This window comes from Erythrolamprus reginae, chromosome 2 (genome assembly GCF_031021105.1).
Source record: "Erythrolamprus reginae isolate rEryReg1 chromosome 2, rEryReg1.hap1, whole genome shotgun sequence".
Lineage (NCBI taxonomy): Eukaryota > Metazoa > Chordata > Lepidosauria > Squamata > Dipsadidae > Erythrolamprus > Erythrolamprus reginae.
Window position 1 is genome coordinate 152,714,343 of NC_091951.1, and position 13,933 is coordinate 152,728,275.

At 38.3% G+C, this 13,933-nt stretch overlaps 1 protein-coding gene across 1 annotated transcript in view; it reads left to right on the forward strand.

Annotated features, from left to right (window-relative positions):
• The window catches only part of GRIN2C (glutamate ionotropic receptor NMDA type subunit 2C), a 91,258-nt gene that overhangs the window by 12,563 nt on the left and 64,762 nt on the right, over positions 1-13,933 (forward strand). The window contains exon 3 of the mRNA XM_070736766.1: positions 12,771-13,194. Coding sequence (XP_070592867.1) covers positions 12,771-13,194 — 424 coding nt within the window. The remainder of the gene's footprint in view (positions 1-12,770; positions 13,195-13,933) is intronic.

Consider the following 13,933-nt stretch of genomic DNA (forward strand, 5'->3'; position numbering starts at 1 on the left):
TTCTCCAAAGTCATTAAAACTAATTTCTTTCCCTTAAAATGTCTTAAATTTTTTATTATTGCTGCTGCTTAATCTTTCAGTTGATGGGGCTGAAGGTACCTATCAGGCTGTGAAATACATATACCCAGACATACACAGCTGAATGGAAGACAGCAGACACCGTGGGAGACAGAGGAGGAAAGGAATGGGAAGAGCTAAGGCGGTAGTCCTCCATAAGTTCACTTCACAAAGGATGTAAAATTGCACAAGGGCATTGAACTCTTTGGAAGCAAAGGACAAGCAGGGAAAGAAAGAGTAGATATGAGAAGGAAATATAAATGCATACATGTATATCTATCGATTCTCTCTCTCTCTCGTTTATGATATAAAAAGGAAGAGATTTTAATTTAGCAGTCAAAAATTGAAAATCGTGTGTGTATGTAGGTGAGGAGGAATGAAGGAGGGAGGGAAGGAAGAAATTATAGGTGAATGTGCTATCTGAAACAGAATATTTCATTCAAGTGACAAATATGTCACACTGTTTCAAGACACATTTATCCTTATGATTTATAATTGATCGTTTCCTAGTACGATTTGATTCCTTATTTGTACCTCATCACTATCATTGTGTTGTACCTTATGATTCTTGATGAATATATCTTGTCTTTATATGCAGCAAAGACAAATTCCTTATGTGTTCAATCACACTTAGCAATAAGGAATTCTAATTTCCTATTTTTCTGCCTGTGTTTTATTGGGTTGTGGAGCCTCTTATTTTAAAGTAAAGCTCAGTGTCCTTATTCCCTGTAGAAGAAAAGTTTGAGATATATCTGCTCTTTTTTCAAATGATGGCTTTAGAGAAGATGCCAAACCTGATTCTATTACCACCACTACCACCCTTGACTAAAATCAATTTGCCTAAATTTTAATTTAATTTTAAAAAATCTAATTTTAAATTAAATTTTAATTTATTCTAGATCAGGGGTCCCCAAACTTTGTACACAGGGGGCCAGTTCACTGTCCCTCGGACTGTTGGAGGGCCGGACTATAAAAAACCCCTGAACAAATCCCTATGCACACTGCACATACCTTATTTTAAAGTAAAAAATAAAATGGGAACGTACTATTTAGAGGGGGGGAAGAAGTCTGAAATTCATATATGTTTATGTTTTGTTTTTAATTTTTTTTGTTAACATCTGATTGTAGGTTTTCTTGGCTTATAGAAAAATGAATAAAGAAAGAAGGAAGCACTTTGGCATAATGGTTAATAAGTTAGAAATATAATTGGTGTACTTTTTGAAGGAACATTAAGGAGGGAATTTAATTAAAAGAAAATGAATGTAACTGGATGACAAAATTAGAAAAAAAAACTTTTGCAACTTTTTTGATGATTGATATTAGTTACTAACAAAATACCGCATTTCATAGAAAATTAGATGGAACACAGTGTTGTGTCAGTCACCCGCGGGCCAGATAAATGGCCTCAGCGGGCCGCATGCGGCCCACGGGCCGTAGTTTGGGGACCGCTGTTCCAGATGGTGGATATGATTGCCTTAATGGGATTTGAATTGTCCATATATATAATTCAATATTGCTTTTTTCTCTTCCCTTGAACTCTAGCAAGATACCCTTTTCCAATGAATTTCCTCCTCTGATTGTACTATTCTTTGCTCCCATGTTTGAATTCTGCAGTTAGCCTAGATTTCTTCAAGCTTTGCAGATAAGTGCAAATGGAAACAATGTCTCATTTCTCAACTTTCTTCCTGAATCCTTCTTGATTACTCCCAACATTCATTTAGTACTTTTCATTTCAGCAATTGCCCTGCATTTTCTCATTTTCCTCCAGCAAATACTGTTGCAGTCCATCCAATTTCACCAGATTATACTTCTCTAGGTTCAGAAAAAGGTGAAAACGGTTTCATAGACTGTGAAATAGGAAGACTCGGGGAATTTTCAATTCTTTCTCAGGGTTAAAAACCAAAAAGACCAGACAGAAAAAAGACCCCACGAAGACTGTTGCAACCCAGATGACCATTGTAGCTTGGGACAGAAGGTCCAGAATGGGATAACTTGGTGCAGCCAACTCCCCATGGCTAACTCCCCCACGGGACACCTTGCTGTGAGACAACTCAACAATTCAAGTATTTTAAACAATTATTTTGTTATTATTAAATATTTTCATTTCTATCATTCGCATTTCATTTTGCCCCTTCTTTTGCATCTTTTGTTTTAAATGATTCTATTCCACCATTCCTTCATTATTAGTGTAACTCTTGTCCTACAGCGAGTTTTCCATGACAGGTTTGATGCACACGTTGACTGGGTTGAGATGGTCGCACTGAATTGGCTGCACTGAGTTGTCCTAGACCCCAGAGGATCAGTCTGATGAATGGTATTGTGACAAAGGTCATGTGCCAGACACCGATTTCAATTGGCCAGGAAGTTGGTCACTCTCAGTAGCCTAACCTAAATCACATAACTTCTGCAAGACTAACATCTCTCTGTTTTTCTGGGAAGAAGAAAACAATGCAAATCATCTTGGAAAAGATGATACAATATTAATGCATTGACATCTTATCTAATACTGTTCAAATTAATTAGTTGATAAGGAGACACAACTAGTAATCAGGAACAGATGAGAAAAAAAGCATGCAAAGAGATATTTAGTGGATTATTTAAAAGAGATATTTAGTGGATTATTTAAAAGAGATATTTAGTGGATTATTTGAAATAAATCAAAGCAGCAAGTTTATCACATTACACACACACATATTAGATTTTCCTGCTTATTTGTGGAAAACATTTTCCTTTTCCTAACAAGAATATCTTATTTCTTCCATTCAAGCCAATTGTAGGAAATCCCATAAAGCATTTGTGCTTAGCTCCATGTGAAAGTTTTAATATTGTAAATGCTAAGAAGTTTAACAACTTTTGTGGCAATTTCTATTATGTTTCATTGGTATTCTAAAACAATTTCAGAAATGCTATAATGGATGGACAATCACTTTTATGTACCCATCTCTATTAAAGCACCTGCAAGCTATTCGTTCTTCATTATTTTGCTTTAGGAGGAAAATGTGTTTGCATGGACTTTACGGCGGCTTAGAATATTTAAATTGGGCGATTCAGTCATTTCATTCCTATTTGCAGAAAATACATAGCTGTAAGACAGTATGTACCTTGCCTGCAAATATGGGTACTTTGCAAAATATAGACTGTACAATATAATACAAATATTGCTGTAAATATTTGTATTAGGGGCTGCTGAAATGTTTCCAGGTAGCCTAATGTGGATGGCAGATGGAAATAACAGGAGGGCCAAATCCAATCAAGACTCATGTCTAATGAAAGGAGAATAAGGTACATTGAAAGCAAGTTCAGCCCGACTCCTCCCCCTGTATCTCTTCGCCCATTCCAGGCCTCTGCCTACTGATACACATTAAGAGGTTATTCGGTCATCAGGCAGATGTTAAGTCCAATCCAGCAGATCCCAGATTTTTGTCTGATCATACGGACAACAACGTATAGAGTTTTAAAAATATTAAATCTGGGATAATCCAGAAGGCATCAGCCCTGGTGGATTTAATGTAGGGCCAACTTTATCATGAAGCAAACTGAAGCAGTTAAATGGTATGTGTGTTTATGATCAACTGGTTTAGTATTATATTTTTGGTTTTAAAGTTTGTGATATTAGTTGCTTTAGGCCTTTAGGCAACATGCTAAAAGGAATACAATTATTTTAAACCAATAACGGTATTCTGTATTTCCAACAAAAAATTAAGCTACAAGAATATATGGCACAAGGTGGCAATATAGTAATGATGATTATAATTTATCACTGTACTTACGATCTTCTCTGTCTGAAATAGCAGATATTTTTACATAATTTCTTTTCAATATTTCATTGGGCTAGAAAGAATAATGAAAAAGGAGTTTGGGTTTTAACAATAGAAATATAAATAACTTTCAGGAGAGAAAAATAATATGAAATATAATAATTTTACTATTCTCCTACACCCTTTTGATTCTGTACCCCCCTCCTTTTTTCCTGTTCATATTCCCCTCTTTTTTATTAACCTAATAAATAAATTTTATATTTTTTAAAAAAGAAATATAATAATTGAATAGTGAGGAACATTCCTATTTGTAAAATTGAAACCAATAATTATTTCAGTATTTCAGGAGTAAGAAATGGTTGCACAATAGGATAACAAGGGAATACAAGGATTATAAATGAAAAATAGAATGGGCCCAAAACAGGAGTGAAATCCAGCAGGTTCAGACAGGTTCTGGAGAACTGATATTGGAAATTTTGAGTAGTTCGGGGAACTGGAAAATACCACCTTTGGCTGGCATCAGAGTGGGAAGGGAATGGAGATTTTGCAGTATCCTTCCCCTGAAATGCCCACCAAGCCACGTCCACAGAACCGGTTGTAAAACTTTTGGATTTCATCACTGACCCAAAGTCATCTATTTCTTCCTCTTGGCACATACAATGTCTTTGTGGTTTTTTACACTACTTTTAGGTCATGTAAAGATATTTTGATTCCTTTCATATAATTTAGATGTCCTTGGTAAGTAACTACATAAATACCATTAGTTTTTAACATGTACTTTGTTCCATGAGTGTCACATTCCCTGAACAGTATTGCTGATAAACCTGATAAGTTGCCCTCAAATTTTACATATGTAACCAACAACTTATGCGCTCCAATTTTGTTCTCCTTGCTTTTATCTCAAAACATCCTAGTTCTCTTACAGGGCTTTCTGCTCTGCAGCAGTTTTCTAACATTTTCCTTCTTCATAAATTTCCATAAAGGGGTGGTGGGAGTTATTGCTTTTTATTTTTATTTTTTTAAAAACCCCGGGTTTTTATTCTTGTAAGCCACCTGGAGTCACTGAGAGTGTGTTGGGTGGTCATTTTAATTTAAATAAATAAGTAAGTAAGCAAGCAAGCAAGCAAACAAACAAACAAATATTCTCGGTTATGATACCCATAACATGCCCCTCTATTAATTCTCAGGGGTGGGAGGAGAGGAAGGGAGAGATTGGTTGTAAAAAATATTAAATATTTCTGGTTTGCTCTTAGGTTCTATTTATTTTATTTTATTTTTAAACAAGGGTAAAGGGAAGGAATAAATGCAAAATTAAAAAATCATTCTCAAGAGACGAAGTGGCGTAGTGGGTGGAGTACAGTACTGCAGGCCACTAAAGCTGACTGCTATATCTGCAGATCAGCGGTTCAAATCTTATCACCGGCTCAAGGTTGACTCAGCTTTCCATCCTTCCGCAGTGGGTAAAATGAGGATATGGATTGTGGGGGGCAATAGGCCGGCTCTGTTAAAAAGTGCTATTGCTAACATGTTGTAAGCCGCCCTGAGTCTAAGGAGAAGGGCGGCATAAAAAAAACCGAATAAATAAAAACAATACTTTGCATTGGATGAGATGAGCAAGAGAGAGAAAGGCTTCATAGCTGTAGAAGCAACACAGTAGCCAGGATAAGAATAAGGAATAAAAATGAACAGCATAATCGGGCAGAATACAAAGAAATAAAACACGAATTAAGGCTGGATCCGAGGGATCGTGAACCTATAGGAAATTATATAATGAGGAAGCGTTGAGATTGGCCACTGAGTGGCAATAGAGGGAACTTGAGAAGGGAAAGGATTCAAATTTAAGGGGGGAAAGTGTATGTGTGTGTGTGGGGGGGAGCTAAGCTTTTTTGTGTTCAGCTGCACAAACTTTTGTGAAAGTAATTGAATAAAACAAATTTTGGAAAATAAATGTTCATTACTGCAGCGGGTTTTGAATTTTTTTCCTTTGGGGTTTTGATTCCCCCCCTGGTGTCCTAGATGTACCCAGAGTTCTGTGACTCCTTTCTTTCCCCATTGTTGAGTTGTTGGCATTGTGCTGCTGTATATTTTTGTTGTTGTATGTGTGTTTGTGAGAATAGGCTAGCGAAGCAGCCTAAATGGAGGAAAGGGAGCAGATTAGTCAGCCTAATTTTTTGCTCTTTTTAATGCAGGGAGATAATGAAGTGAGTAAAAGATTACCATGGGAGAAGTCTTCTATTATAAGCCACTCTCTGTTTAACCATAGAAATATGCACAGCTTAGTTTTTGAAAAGGAAAGCTGTTCATGTGTCGCTCAATGGGGATCCTTTCCCAGGCCGTCTGAATAACAATGTGAGGTTTTATTCTGAAATAAACTAACTCTATTCCACCATTTATGGGGAGCAGGGAGAGAGACTCAAAGTACCTCTTGCATAAATGGACCTCAGACAATATAGAAACAGCCACCATCCACCAGCAGCCCCTCTTGGCACTCCCAATCTTATCAATTTAGAAAGATAGTATCAGGTCTAATCCAGCTGGGGATGGAGGGAGGCAGACAGAAACATAGAAACATAGAAGACTGATGGCAGAAAAAGACCTCATGGTCCATCTAGTCTGCCCTTATACTATTTCCTGTATTTTATCTTACAATGGATTTATGTTTATCCCAGGCATGTTTAAATTCAGCTATTGTGGATTTACCAACCACGTCTGCTGGAAGTTTGTTCCAAGGATCTACTACTCTTTCAGTAAAATAATATTTTCTCATGTTGCTTTTGATCTTTCCCCCAACTAACTTCAGATTGTGTCCCCTTGTTCTTGTGTTCACTTTCCTATTAAAAATACTTCCCTCCTGGACCTTATTTAACCCTTTAACATATTTAAATGTTTCAATCATGCCCCCCCTTTTCCTCCTGTCCTCCAGACTATACAGATTGAGTTCATTAAGTCTTTCCTGATACGTTTTATGCTTAAGACCTTCCACCATTCTTGTAGCCCGTCTTTGGACCCGTTCAATTGGACAGAAGGAAAGAAATGCAGGAGGGATGGGGAGAGATAGATTGATGCAACAGCTTGACCCATGACAGGCACCAGACTCACCTCTGACCTTTCCCAAGAAAACCTACGGTCAATAGAATGTTGTGCAGGGCATTTTTTCTGCATCCCCCCCCTTTCTCATTGGACTTGATGGGTTATCCCCCCGCCCCCAAAGAAAAGATGTATATGAAGTGGAATAATAGTATTTTCTGACATTCTTCTGGGATGATGTGGGCACTTAATAACCCATTAAAGTATTTGTATTTTAATGATTCTGTGTCTGACAGACTACATAGTTTGCCTTCTTTGCACTTCACCCAGGGATGGGCTCCTTTGGGAACGGTCAGGAACACAGTTCTGATAGCAAAATTTGGAGCTCCACCCCAAAGCACCCAATTTGCACTGAAAGACATTGAAACAAAATGCATAAGCCATGCCCACGGTGTGGTAGTGAAAATGTTGGTAGCCCATCACTGACTTCACCACACAACAAACTTCCTCACATGGGCCTTTTCTGTGTTGCAAAGTATGGGAAATTGTGAGGCTGTTCAAGAGAAAATGCCAGGAACAATCGTTACATCCTTAGGGGAAAATATATATATTAGCTCAGGATTGAACTGAGGGTCCTTGGTGCTCTTTGAGCTTGGTGGTTTTCTTATAGATGTTTGATTAACAAATTAGGTAACATCATCAGTGATAACACTGATGATGTTATCTAGTTTGGTAATGAAATGTCTGCAAGAAAACCACCAAGCTCATAGGGCAGCAAGAACTCCAAAATTACATCTCTTGTCATCTTCCAACAATAAAATAAGCTCAAAAAAAATAAATAACAAACTAGAACTGTATCTGAAGTTCAAAGTAGAGTGAGAAAGTGATAGCTTCTTCAATAGACAAAAATAATTCTCAGAATACAAAAAGCAAATATTTGATGCAGTAAAATATGAAGATGGGGAGAGAATTGGTGGGGCAATAGATGTAATACGTTGTATAAAAAGTGGCTGTAAAACAGAATGATGGAATGCAAAATATCAAGAGCCCTCCACACTTATTTTATTTATTAATAAACTTTACATAGCTACCCATCTCACCAAAGATGATTCTGGGTAGTGTAAAAAAAAAAAGCCAATAAAGCCATATATAAAACCAACAGATAGAAAAAATAAAAACATAATTTTTTAAAAATAGTATAAAAAACAGGGACACAAATCCTTGGGAAGTGAGGATAAGAATAGCCAACTCAGCAATGGAGCCATAACATAACCAGGTGTTGAGGGCCTTAGAGCGTCAAAAGGGATGGACCTAGTCTAATTTTGGGGAGAAAATGATCTATAAGGGGATGCTATGGTAAAGAAGACATGTCTCCTGGGACCCACCAAATGAAGGTTCCTAGCTGATGGTACCTACAGCATGTCTTTTCTGTCAAATCTCTTGGGCCAGGCTTATGTTACCAAGGAGAGGCAGTCTCTCTGATATTCTGGTCCCATGCCATGAAGGGCCTTAGAGGTCAAAATCAGCATTTAAATTAGACATGAAAGCAAACTTAGCCACCAATGAAGTTTGTGGAGTGGAGGTATAACATGTGCTGTTCTAAGAGTGCACAGAGGGCAGGGAAAATATTTACTGATCCCTCACATCCTGGACACAAACTGTTTCAACTCCTACCCTCAAAACGTTGCTATAGAGCAGTGTTTTTCAACCAGTGTGCCGTGGCACACTAGTGTGCCGCGAGACATGGTCAGGTGTGCCGCGAAGCTCAGAGAGAGAAAGAAAACAAGAGAAAGAGAGAGAAAGAGAGAAAGAAAGAGCAAGAGAGAGAGAAAGAAAGAAAAAGAGAGAGAAAGAACAAGAGAGAAAGAAAGAAAGAGAAAGAAAGAAAGAAAGAGAGAGAAAGAGAGGGAGGGAAGGTGGGAGAGAGAAAGACATAGAGGGAAGTAGGGAGGGAGAGAGAAAGAGCAAAAAAGAGGAAAGAAGGAAGAGAGAAAGAAAGGGATGGAGAGAGAGAAAAAAAAGAGGGAGAGAAAGAGGGAAAGAGAAATAGAGCGAAAGGGAGGAAGAGAGAGAATTTTTTTGTCCAAACTTTTTTTAGCCACCCACCACCACCACCACTCAATGTGCCCCATGGTTTTGTAAATGTAAAAAATGTACCGCGGCTCAAAAAAGGTTGAAAATCACTGCTATAGAGCACTGCACACCAAGACAACTAGACACAAGAACAGCTTTTTTCCGAACGCCATCACTCTACTAAATAAATAATTCCCTCAACACTGTCAGACTTTCTAGTAAATCTGCACTTCTATTCTACTAGTTTTTCTCATCATTCCTTTCACCCATTTCCTCCCATGTTGACTGTATGACTGTATCTTGTTGCTTATATCCTAAGATTTTTATTAATATTGCTTCTTCATTGCTTATTTGACCCCTATGACAGTCATTAAGTGTTGTACCACATGATTCTTGACAAATGTATATTTTATTTTATGTACACTGAGAGCATATGCACCAAGACAAATTCCTTGTGTGTCCAATCACACTTGGCCAATAAAATTCTATTCTATTCTAATTGGCTGTGCTGTGGAATTCTGTACCAGCTGAAGCTTCTGGGGACACTTCACATGTATTTCCATGTAGAACGCATTACAGTGGTTCAGCTTGTAAAACAAAGGAAAAGCCATAATAAGGATAAATAAAAGACAAATTAGGAAAATAGAAATGGGGGAGGAAAATTTAATGAATAGATGATATGCTTAATTATAAAACAGGGATGGATGTGGTATAGAGGTTTTGGATTATGAGAGAATGGGAATCGGTAGGATTGAAATGCTAGATCAGGGGTCCCCAAACTTGGCAACTTTAAGACTTGTGGACTTCAATTCTCAGAATTCTCTGCTGGGAGTTGAAGTCCACAAGTCTTAAATAGCAATAGCACTTAGACTTATATACCACTTCACAGTGCTTTACAGCCCTCTCTAAGCGGATTACAGAGTCACCATATTTAGCTCCCAACAATCTGGGTTCTCATTTTACCCACCTTGGAAGGATGGAATGCATTAAAATTAAAGTTGCCAAGTTTGAAGGTCTCTGTGCTAGATAGTTCAAGATTGGGCTAGGCTTGGGAGAACGTGAGTTCTAGTCCCATCACATCCAGAGTTTGAGCTAGATACTTTTGTGGTTATGCAGTGATTCCAGGCTAACTCTGTGCTTGAGCCCTACTCCTTATATGCCAAATATGCCCATGTTACACCAACACTCCGCAGTCTGCATTGGTTGCTGATCAGTTTCCGGTCACAATTCAAAGTGTTGGTTATGACCCATAAAGCCCTTCATGGCATCGGACCAGATTATCTCAGGGACCGCCTTCTGCTGCACGAATCCCAGCGACCAGTTAGGTCCCACAGAGTGGGTCTTCTCCGGGTCCCGTCAACTAAACAATGTCACTTGGCGGGACCCAGGGGAAGAGCCTTCTCTGTGGCAGCCCCGGCCCTCTGGAACCAACTCCCTCCAGAGATTAGAATTGCTCCCACCCTCCTTGCCTTTCGTAAGCTTCTTAAAACCCACCTCTACCGCCAGGCATGGGGCAACTAAGATACTCTTTCCCCCTAGGCCTTTACAATTTTATGTATGGTATGTCTGTATGTATGTTTGGTTTTACAATAAGGGTTTTTAACTGTTTTAACCCTGCTGTTCTGTTCGAAAAAAGTTCCTAATGTTATGTTCCCGGGTCACCCTGACCCGGACCGAAAACTCTTCATTTGCAGTGCTTATGTTTGGTCTTTTTGAAAGCTTTTTTCACCTGGAAACATGTTTGAACATTTCTGCACACAATGGAATGAAAATTGAACTGAAAAAATTAATCCTTATTGGTTTATTTTGCACATAAATGTGCCTCCCCCCCCGTTTTTGTGAAAGTTTTTTCAATTTATGGATAGTTTTGCTTGCAAAATCCATTCTATTTTACTAAAGTTGGTGTGGGATTGGTAGCTTGAACATTTCTGCACACAATGATATGAAAATTGAACTGAGAAAATTAATCCTTATTGGTTTATTTTGCTCATAAATGGGCCCCCATGCTTATACTCAAATAGGCTTATACTCGAGTAGGCTTATACTCGAGTATAAAATGATATGGTCTTATATTCAAAAATAAACCAATAAGAATCATTTTTTTTCAGTTCATTTCTATTTTTCTTATGTTTAGGATTGTTCAATTTAGTATATCAAAACTTTTGAGTTTATTGATAATTTTGCCTGCAAAATGCATTCTATTTTACTATTCTATTTTGGTGTGGGATTGGTAGCTTGAACCTTTCTGAACATAATGATATGAAAATTAAACTGAAAAAATGATCCTTATTGGTTTATTTTGCTCATAAATGGGCCCCCATGCTTATACTCAAATAGGCTTATACTCGAGTAGGCTTATACTCGAGTATAAAACAATAAACCAATAAGAGTCATTTTTTTCAGTTCATTTATATTTTTCTTATGTTCAGGATTGTTCAATTTAGTATATCAAACCTTTTGGGGGAAAATTCCTTAGGGATTTGTAGCCTTAAAAAATATAAATTGACACGAAATTCAAAAAGGATGGGGGGAGGGGCTTTTTGATCAAAATAAAAATATAAGTCTCAATTTTTCCAGTTCAATTTTCATATCATTATGTTCATAAATGTTCAAACTAGTTTTCCAGTGGAAAAAGTTTTCAAAAAGACCAAATTCAAGTACCTAAAAAAAATCATTTTGATCCGGGTCTATATGACCCGAACAGAGTAAATGTGACTTTTTTTTTGCCAAGAAAAAAATTTTTCCCCCACCCCCACAAATATTTTTTTGATGATCAGCATTGTTAAATTGAGTAAATGAATGCGTAAGATTTTAAAGAATATTTCGGATTTGGAGCATAAAAAAATAAAAAGTGAAAATTGTTGCAAGCAGCCAGGGGGGGGGGGGCTTATTTCTGATGTTAAAAAAACAGTAAGAATCATTTTTTTCAGTTCCTTTATATTTTTCTTATATTCAGAAATGTTCAAGGTACCATTCCCACACCAACTCCAGTAAAATAGACTGCATTTTGCAAGCAAAACTATCCATAAATTGAAAAAACTTTCACAAAAACGGGGGGGGAGGCACATTTATGGGCAAAATAAACCAATAAGGATTAATTTTTTCAGTTCAATTTTCATTCCATTGTGTGAAGAAATGTTCAGACTACTTTCCAAGTGAAAAAAGCTTTCAAAAAGACCAAACATAAGCACTGCAAATGAAGAGTTTTCGGTCCGGGTCAGGGTGACCCGGGAACATAACATTAGGGAGGTTTTTTTTTTCAGCAAGAAAGAAACCTCCCACCCCCCCAAAAAAATTCTCATAGAGAGAACCCCTGAAATGATGAAAAGTCATGAAATTTCAAGTTTCAGATATGCAGGGAAAATTTTTTACAGGGTCTCAAACCTTGATTTCGGGTCTCACAGACCCGAACAGAACAGCAGGGTTAATATTGGATTGTCATACGCTCTTTACTACTGTTGTTAGCCGCCCCGAGTCTACGGAGAGGGGCGGCATACAAATCCAATCCAATCCAATCCAATCAACAAGACCTGCCTTAGGTATGAAAGCCGACTAGATGACTCGGGACCAGTCACACTCTCTCAGCTCAATCCAACTCACAGGGTTGTGGAGAAAATAGGAGGAGGAAGGAATATTGCTATGTAATCATAAAAGCAGAATATAAATAAAATGTGCTTAGCCTAGAGCTGTGGTTGACTCTCTGGGTCCTGTATGCTAAGAGGCGTAGTCAGGTTTCTTGAAATAGAATGTGTAAAATAGCTCCCCAAGATCCAACTGGTAAAACACATTTTCTGTACCTGCCACTCATTCCTCCCTGGGATGCTTTCCATAATTTATCTTTGTTCTGACTTTCAGGGGCTCCTTAATGGCCATGGACAGAGCGTTGGCGAACACCCTGATGCTGTCTATGATGCTGGGCTGTTCAGCTGCCCTAATGGATACGTCGGTGCCAAACCCCAGGGAACCAGTGGTAAACGTGGCTGTGGTTTTCAGCAGTTCTTCATATTCTCTCCATACCCGGAGCCGGCTAACATATCAGACCTTCCTGGACATGCCTCTAGAGGTCCATCCAGTCACCGTGGTGGTCAACGACACTAATCCCAGCACACTCTTGACTCAAATCTGCGACATGCTCTCCAGCACAAAAATCCATGGAATTGTCTTTGAGGACAACATTGGCACAGAAGCTGTGGCACAGATCCTTGATTTCATCTCATCCCAGACCTATGTACCTATCGTTAGTATCAGTGGAGGATCTGCCGTAGTCCTTACACCTAAGGTGAAATTTCATTCTTATTCTGGGAAATTGGGCTGGAATAGGCCTGTAGATTATTCTCAGATACCTCCTATGTATTCATTTATTTATCTATTGTCACAGTTTTCTACAAGACCATTCAGGTTATAAATTCTCTTAACTTTTAAACAGTGGTATAAATCTATTACAGTCAACCACCCACAGCAATTGTTATTCACTAAGAGTCTGGCTTTTTAAAACAGTAGTGAATTTTGTTTAATCTAGACTTGGGTCCAGGACTGCTGCCCCGATGGGGTGGAACCCAGTGGGGTAGCGAAAATGAAGCTCCACCCCAGAGCACCCAATTTGCACTGAAAGATGTTGAAAGAAAATGCAGGGTGTCTTGCATAAGCCACGCCCACAGTAGTAGTAGTAAAATTTTTGGTAGCCCTTCACTGCTTGGGTCCCACTGGACAATTAACACCTGCAAGTGCCAGTGCAAATTGGGAGATCCACTAGTTAGTTAGCTGGACAGGAAGGCGGAAGTTTGATAAAGGAAGCTGACAACAGAAGATTAAGCAAGCTCCAGGGACATATCCTGTAAGACTTAAGTAGATTTGGTTAGGAAGCCACTTCTGCAAGCCAGTGCAAGAAGACAAAAAAGGATGTTATTTTGGGAATGCTCTCTTGAATATTGGCTGCCTTGGTAGTGCTTCATACAGTATATTATACATTTACTCAATGATGACAACTCCACGGTCATGTTACTGTGCTCTCTGCTCAA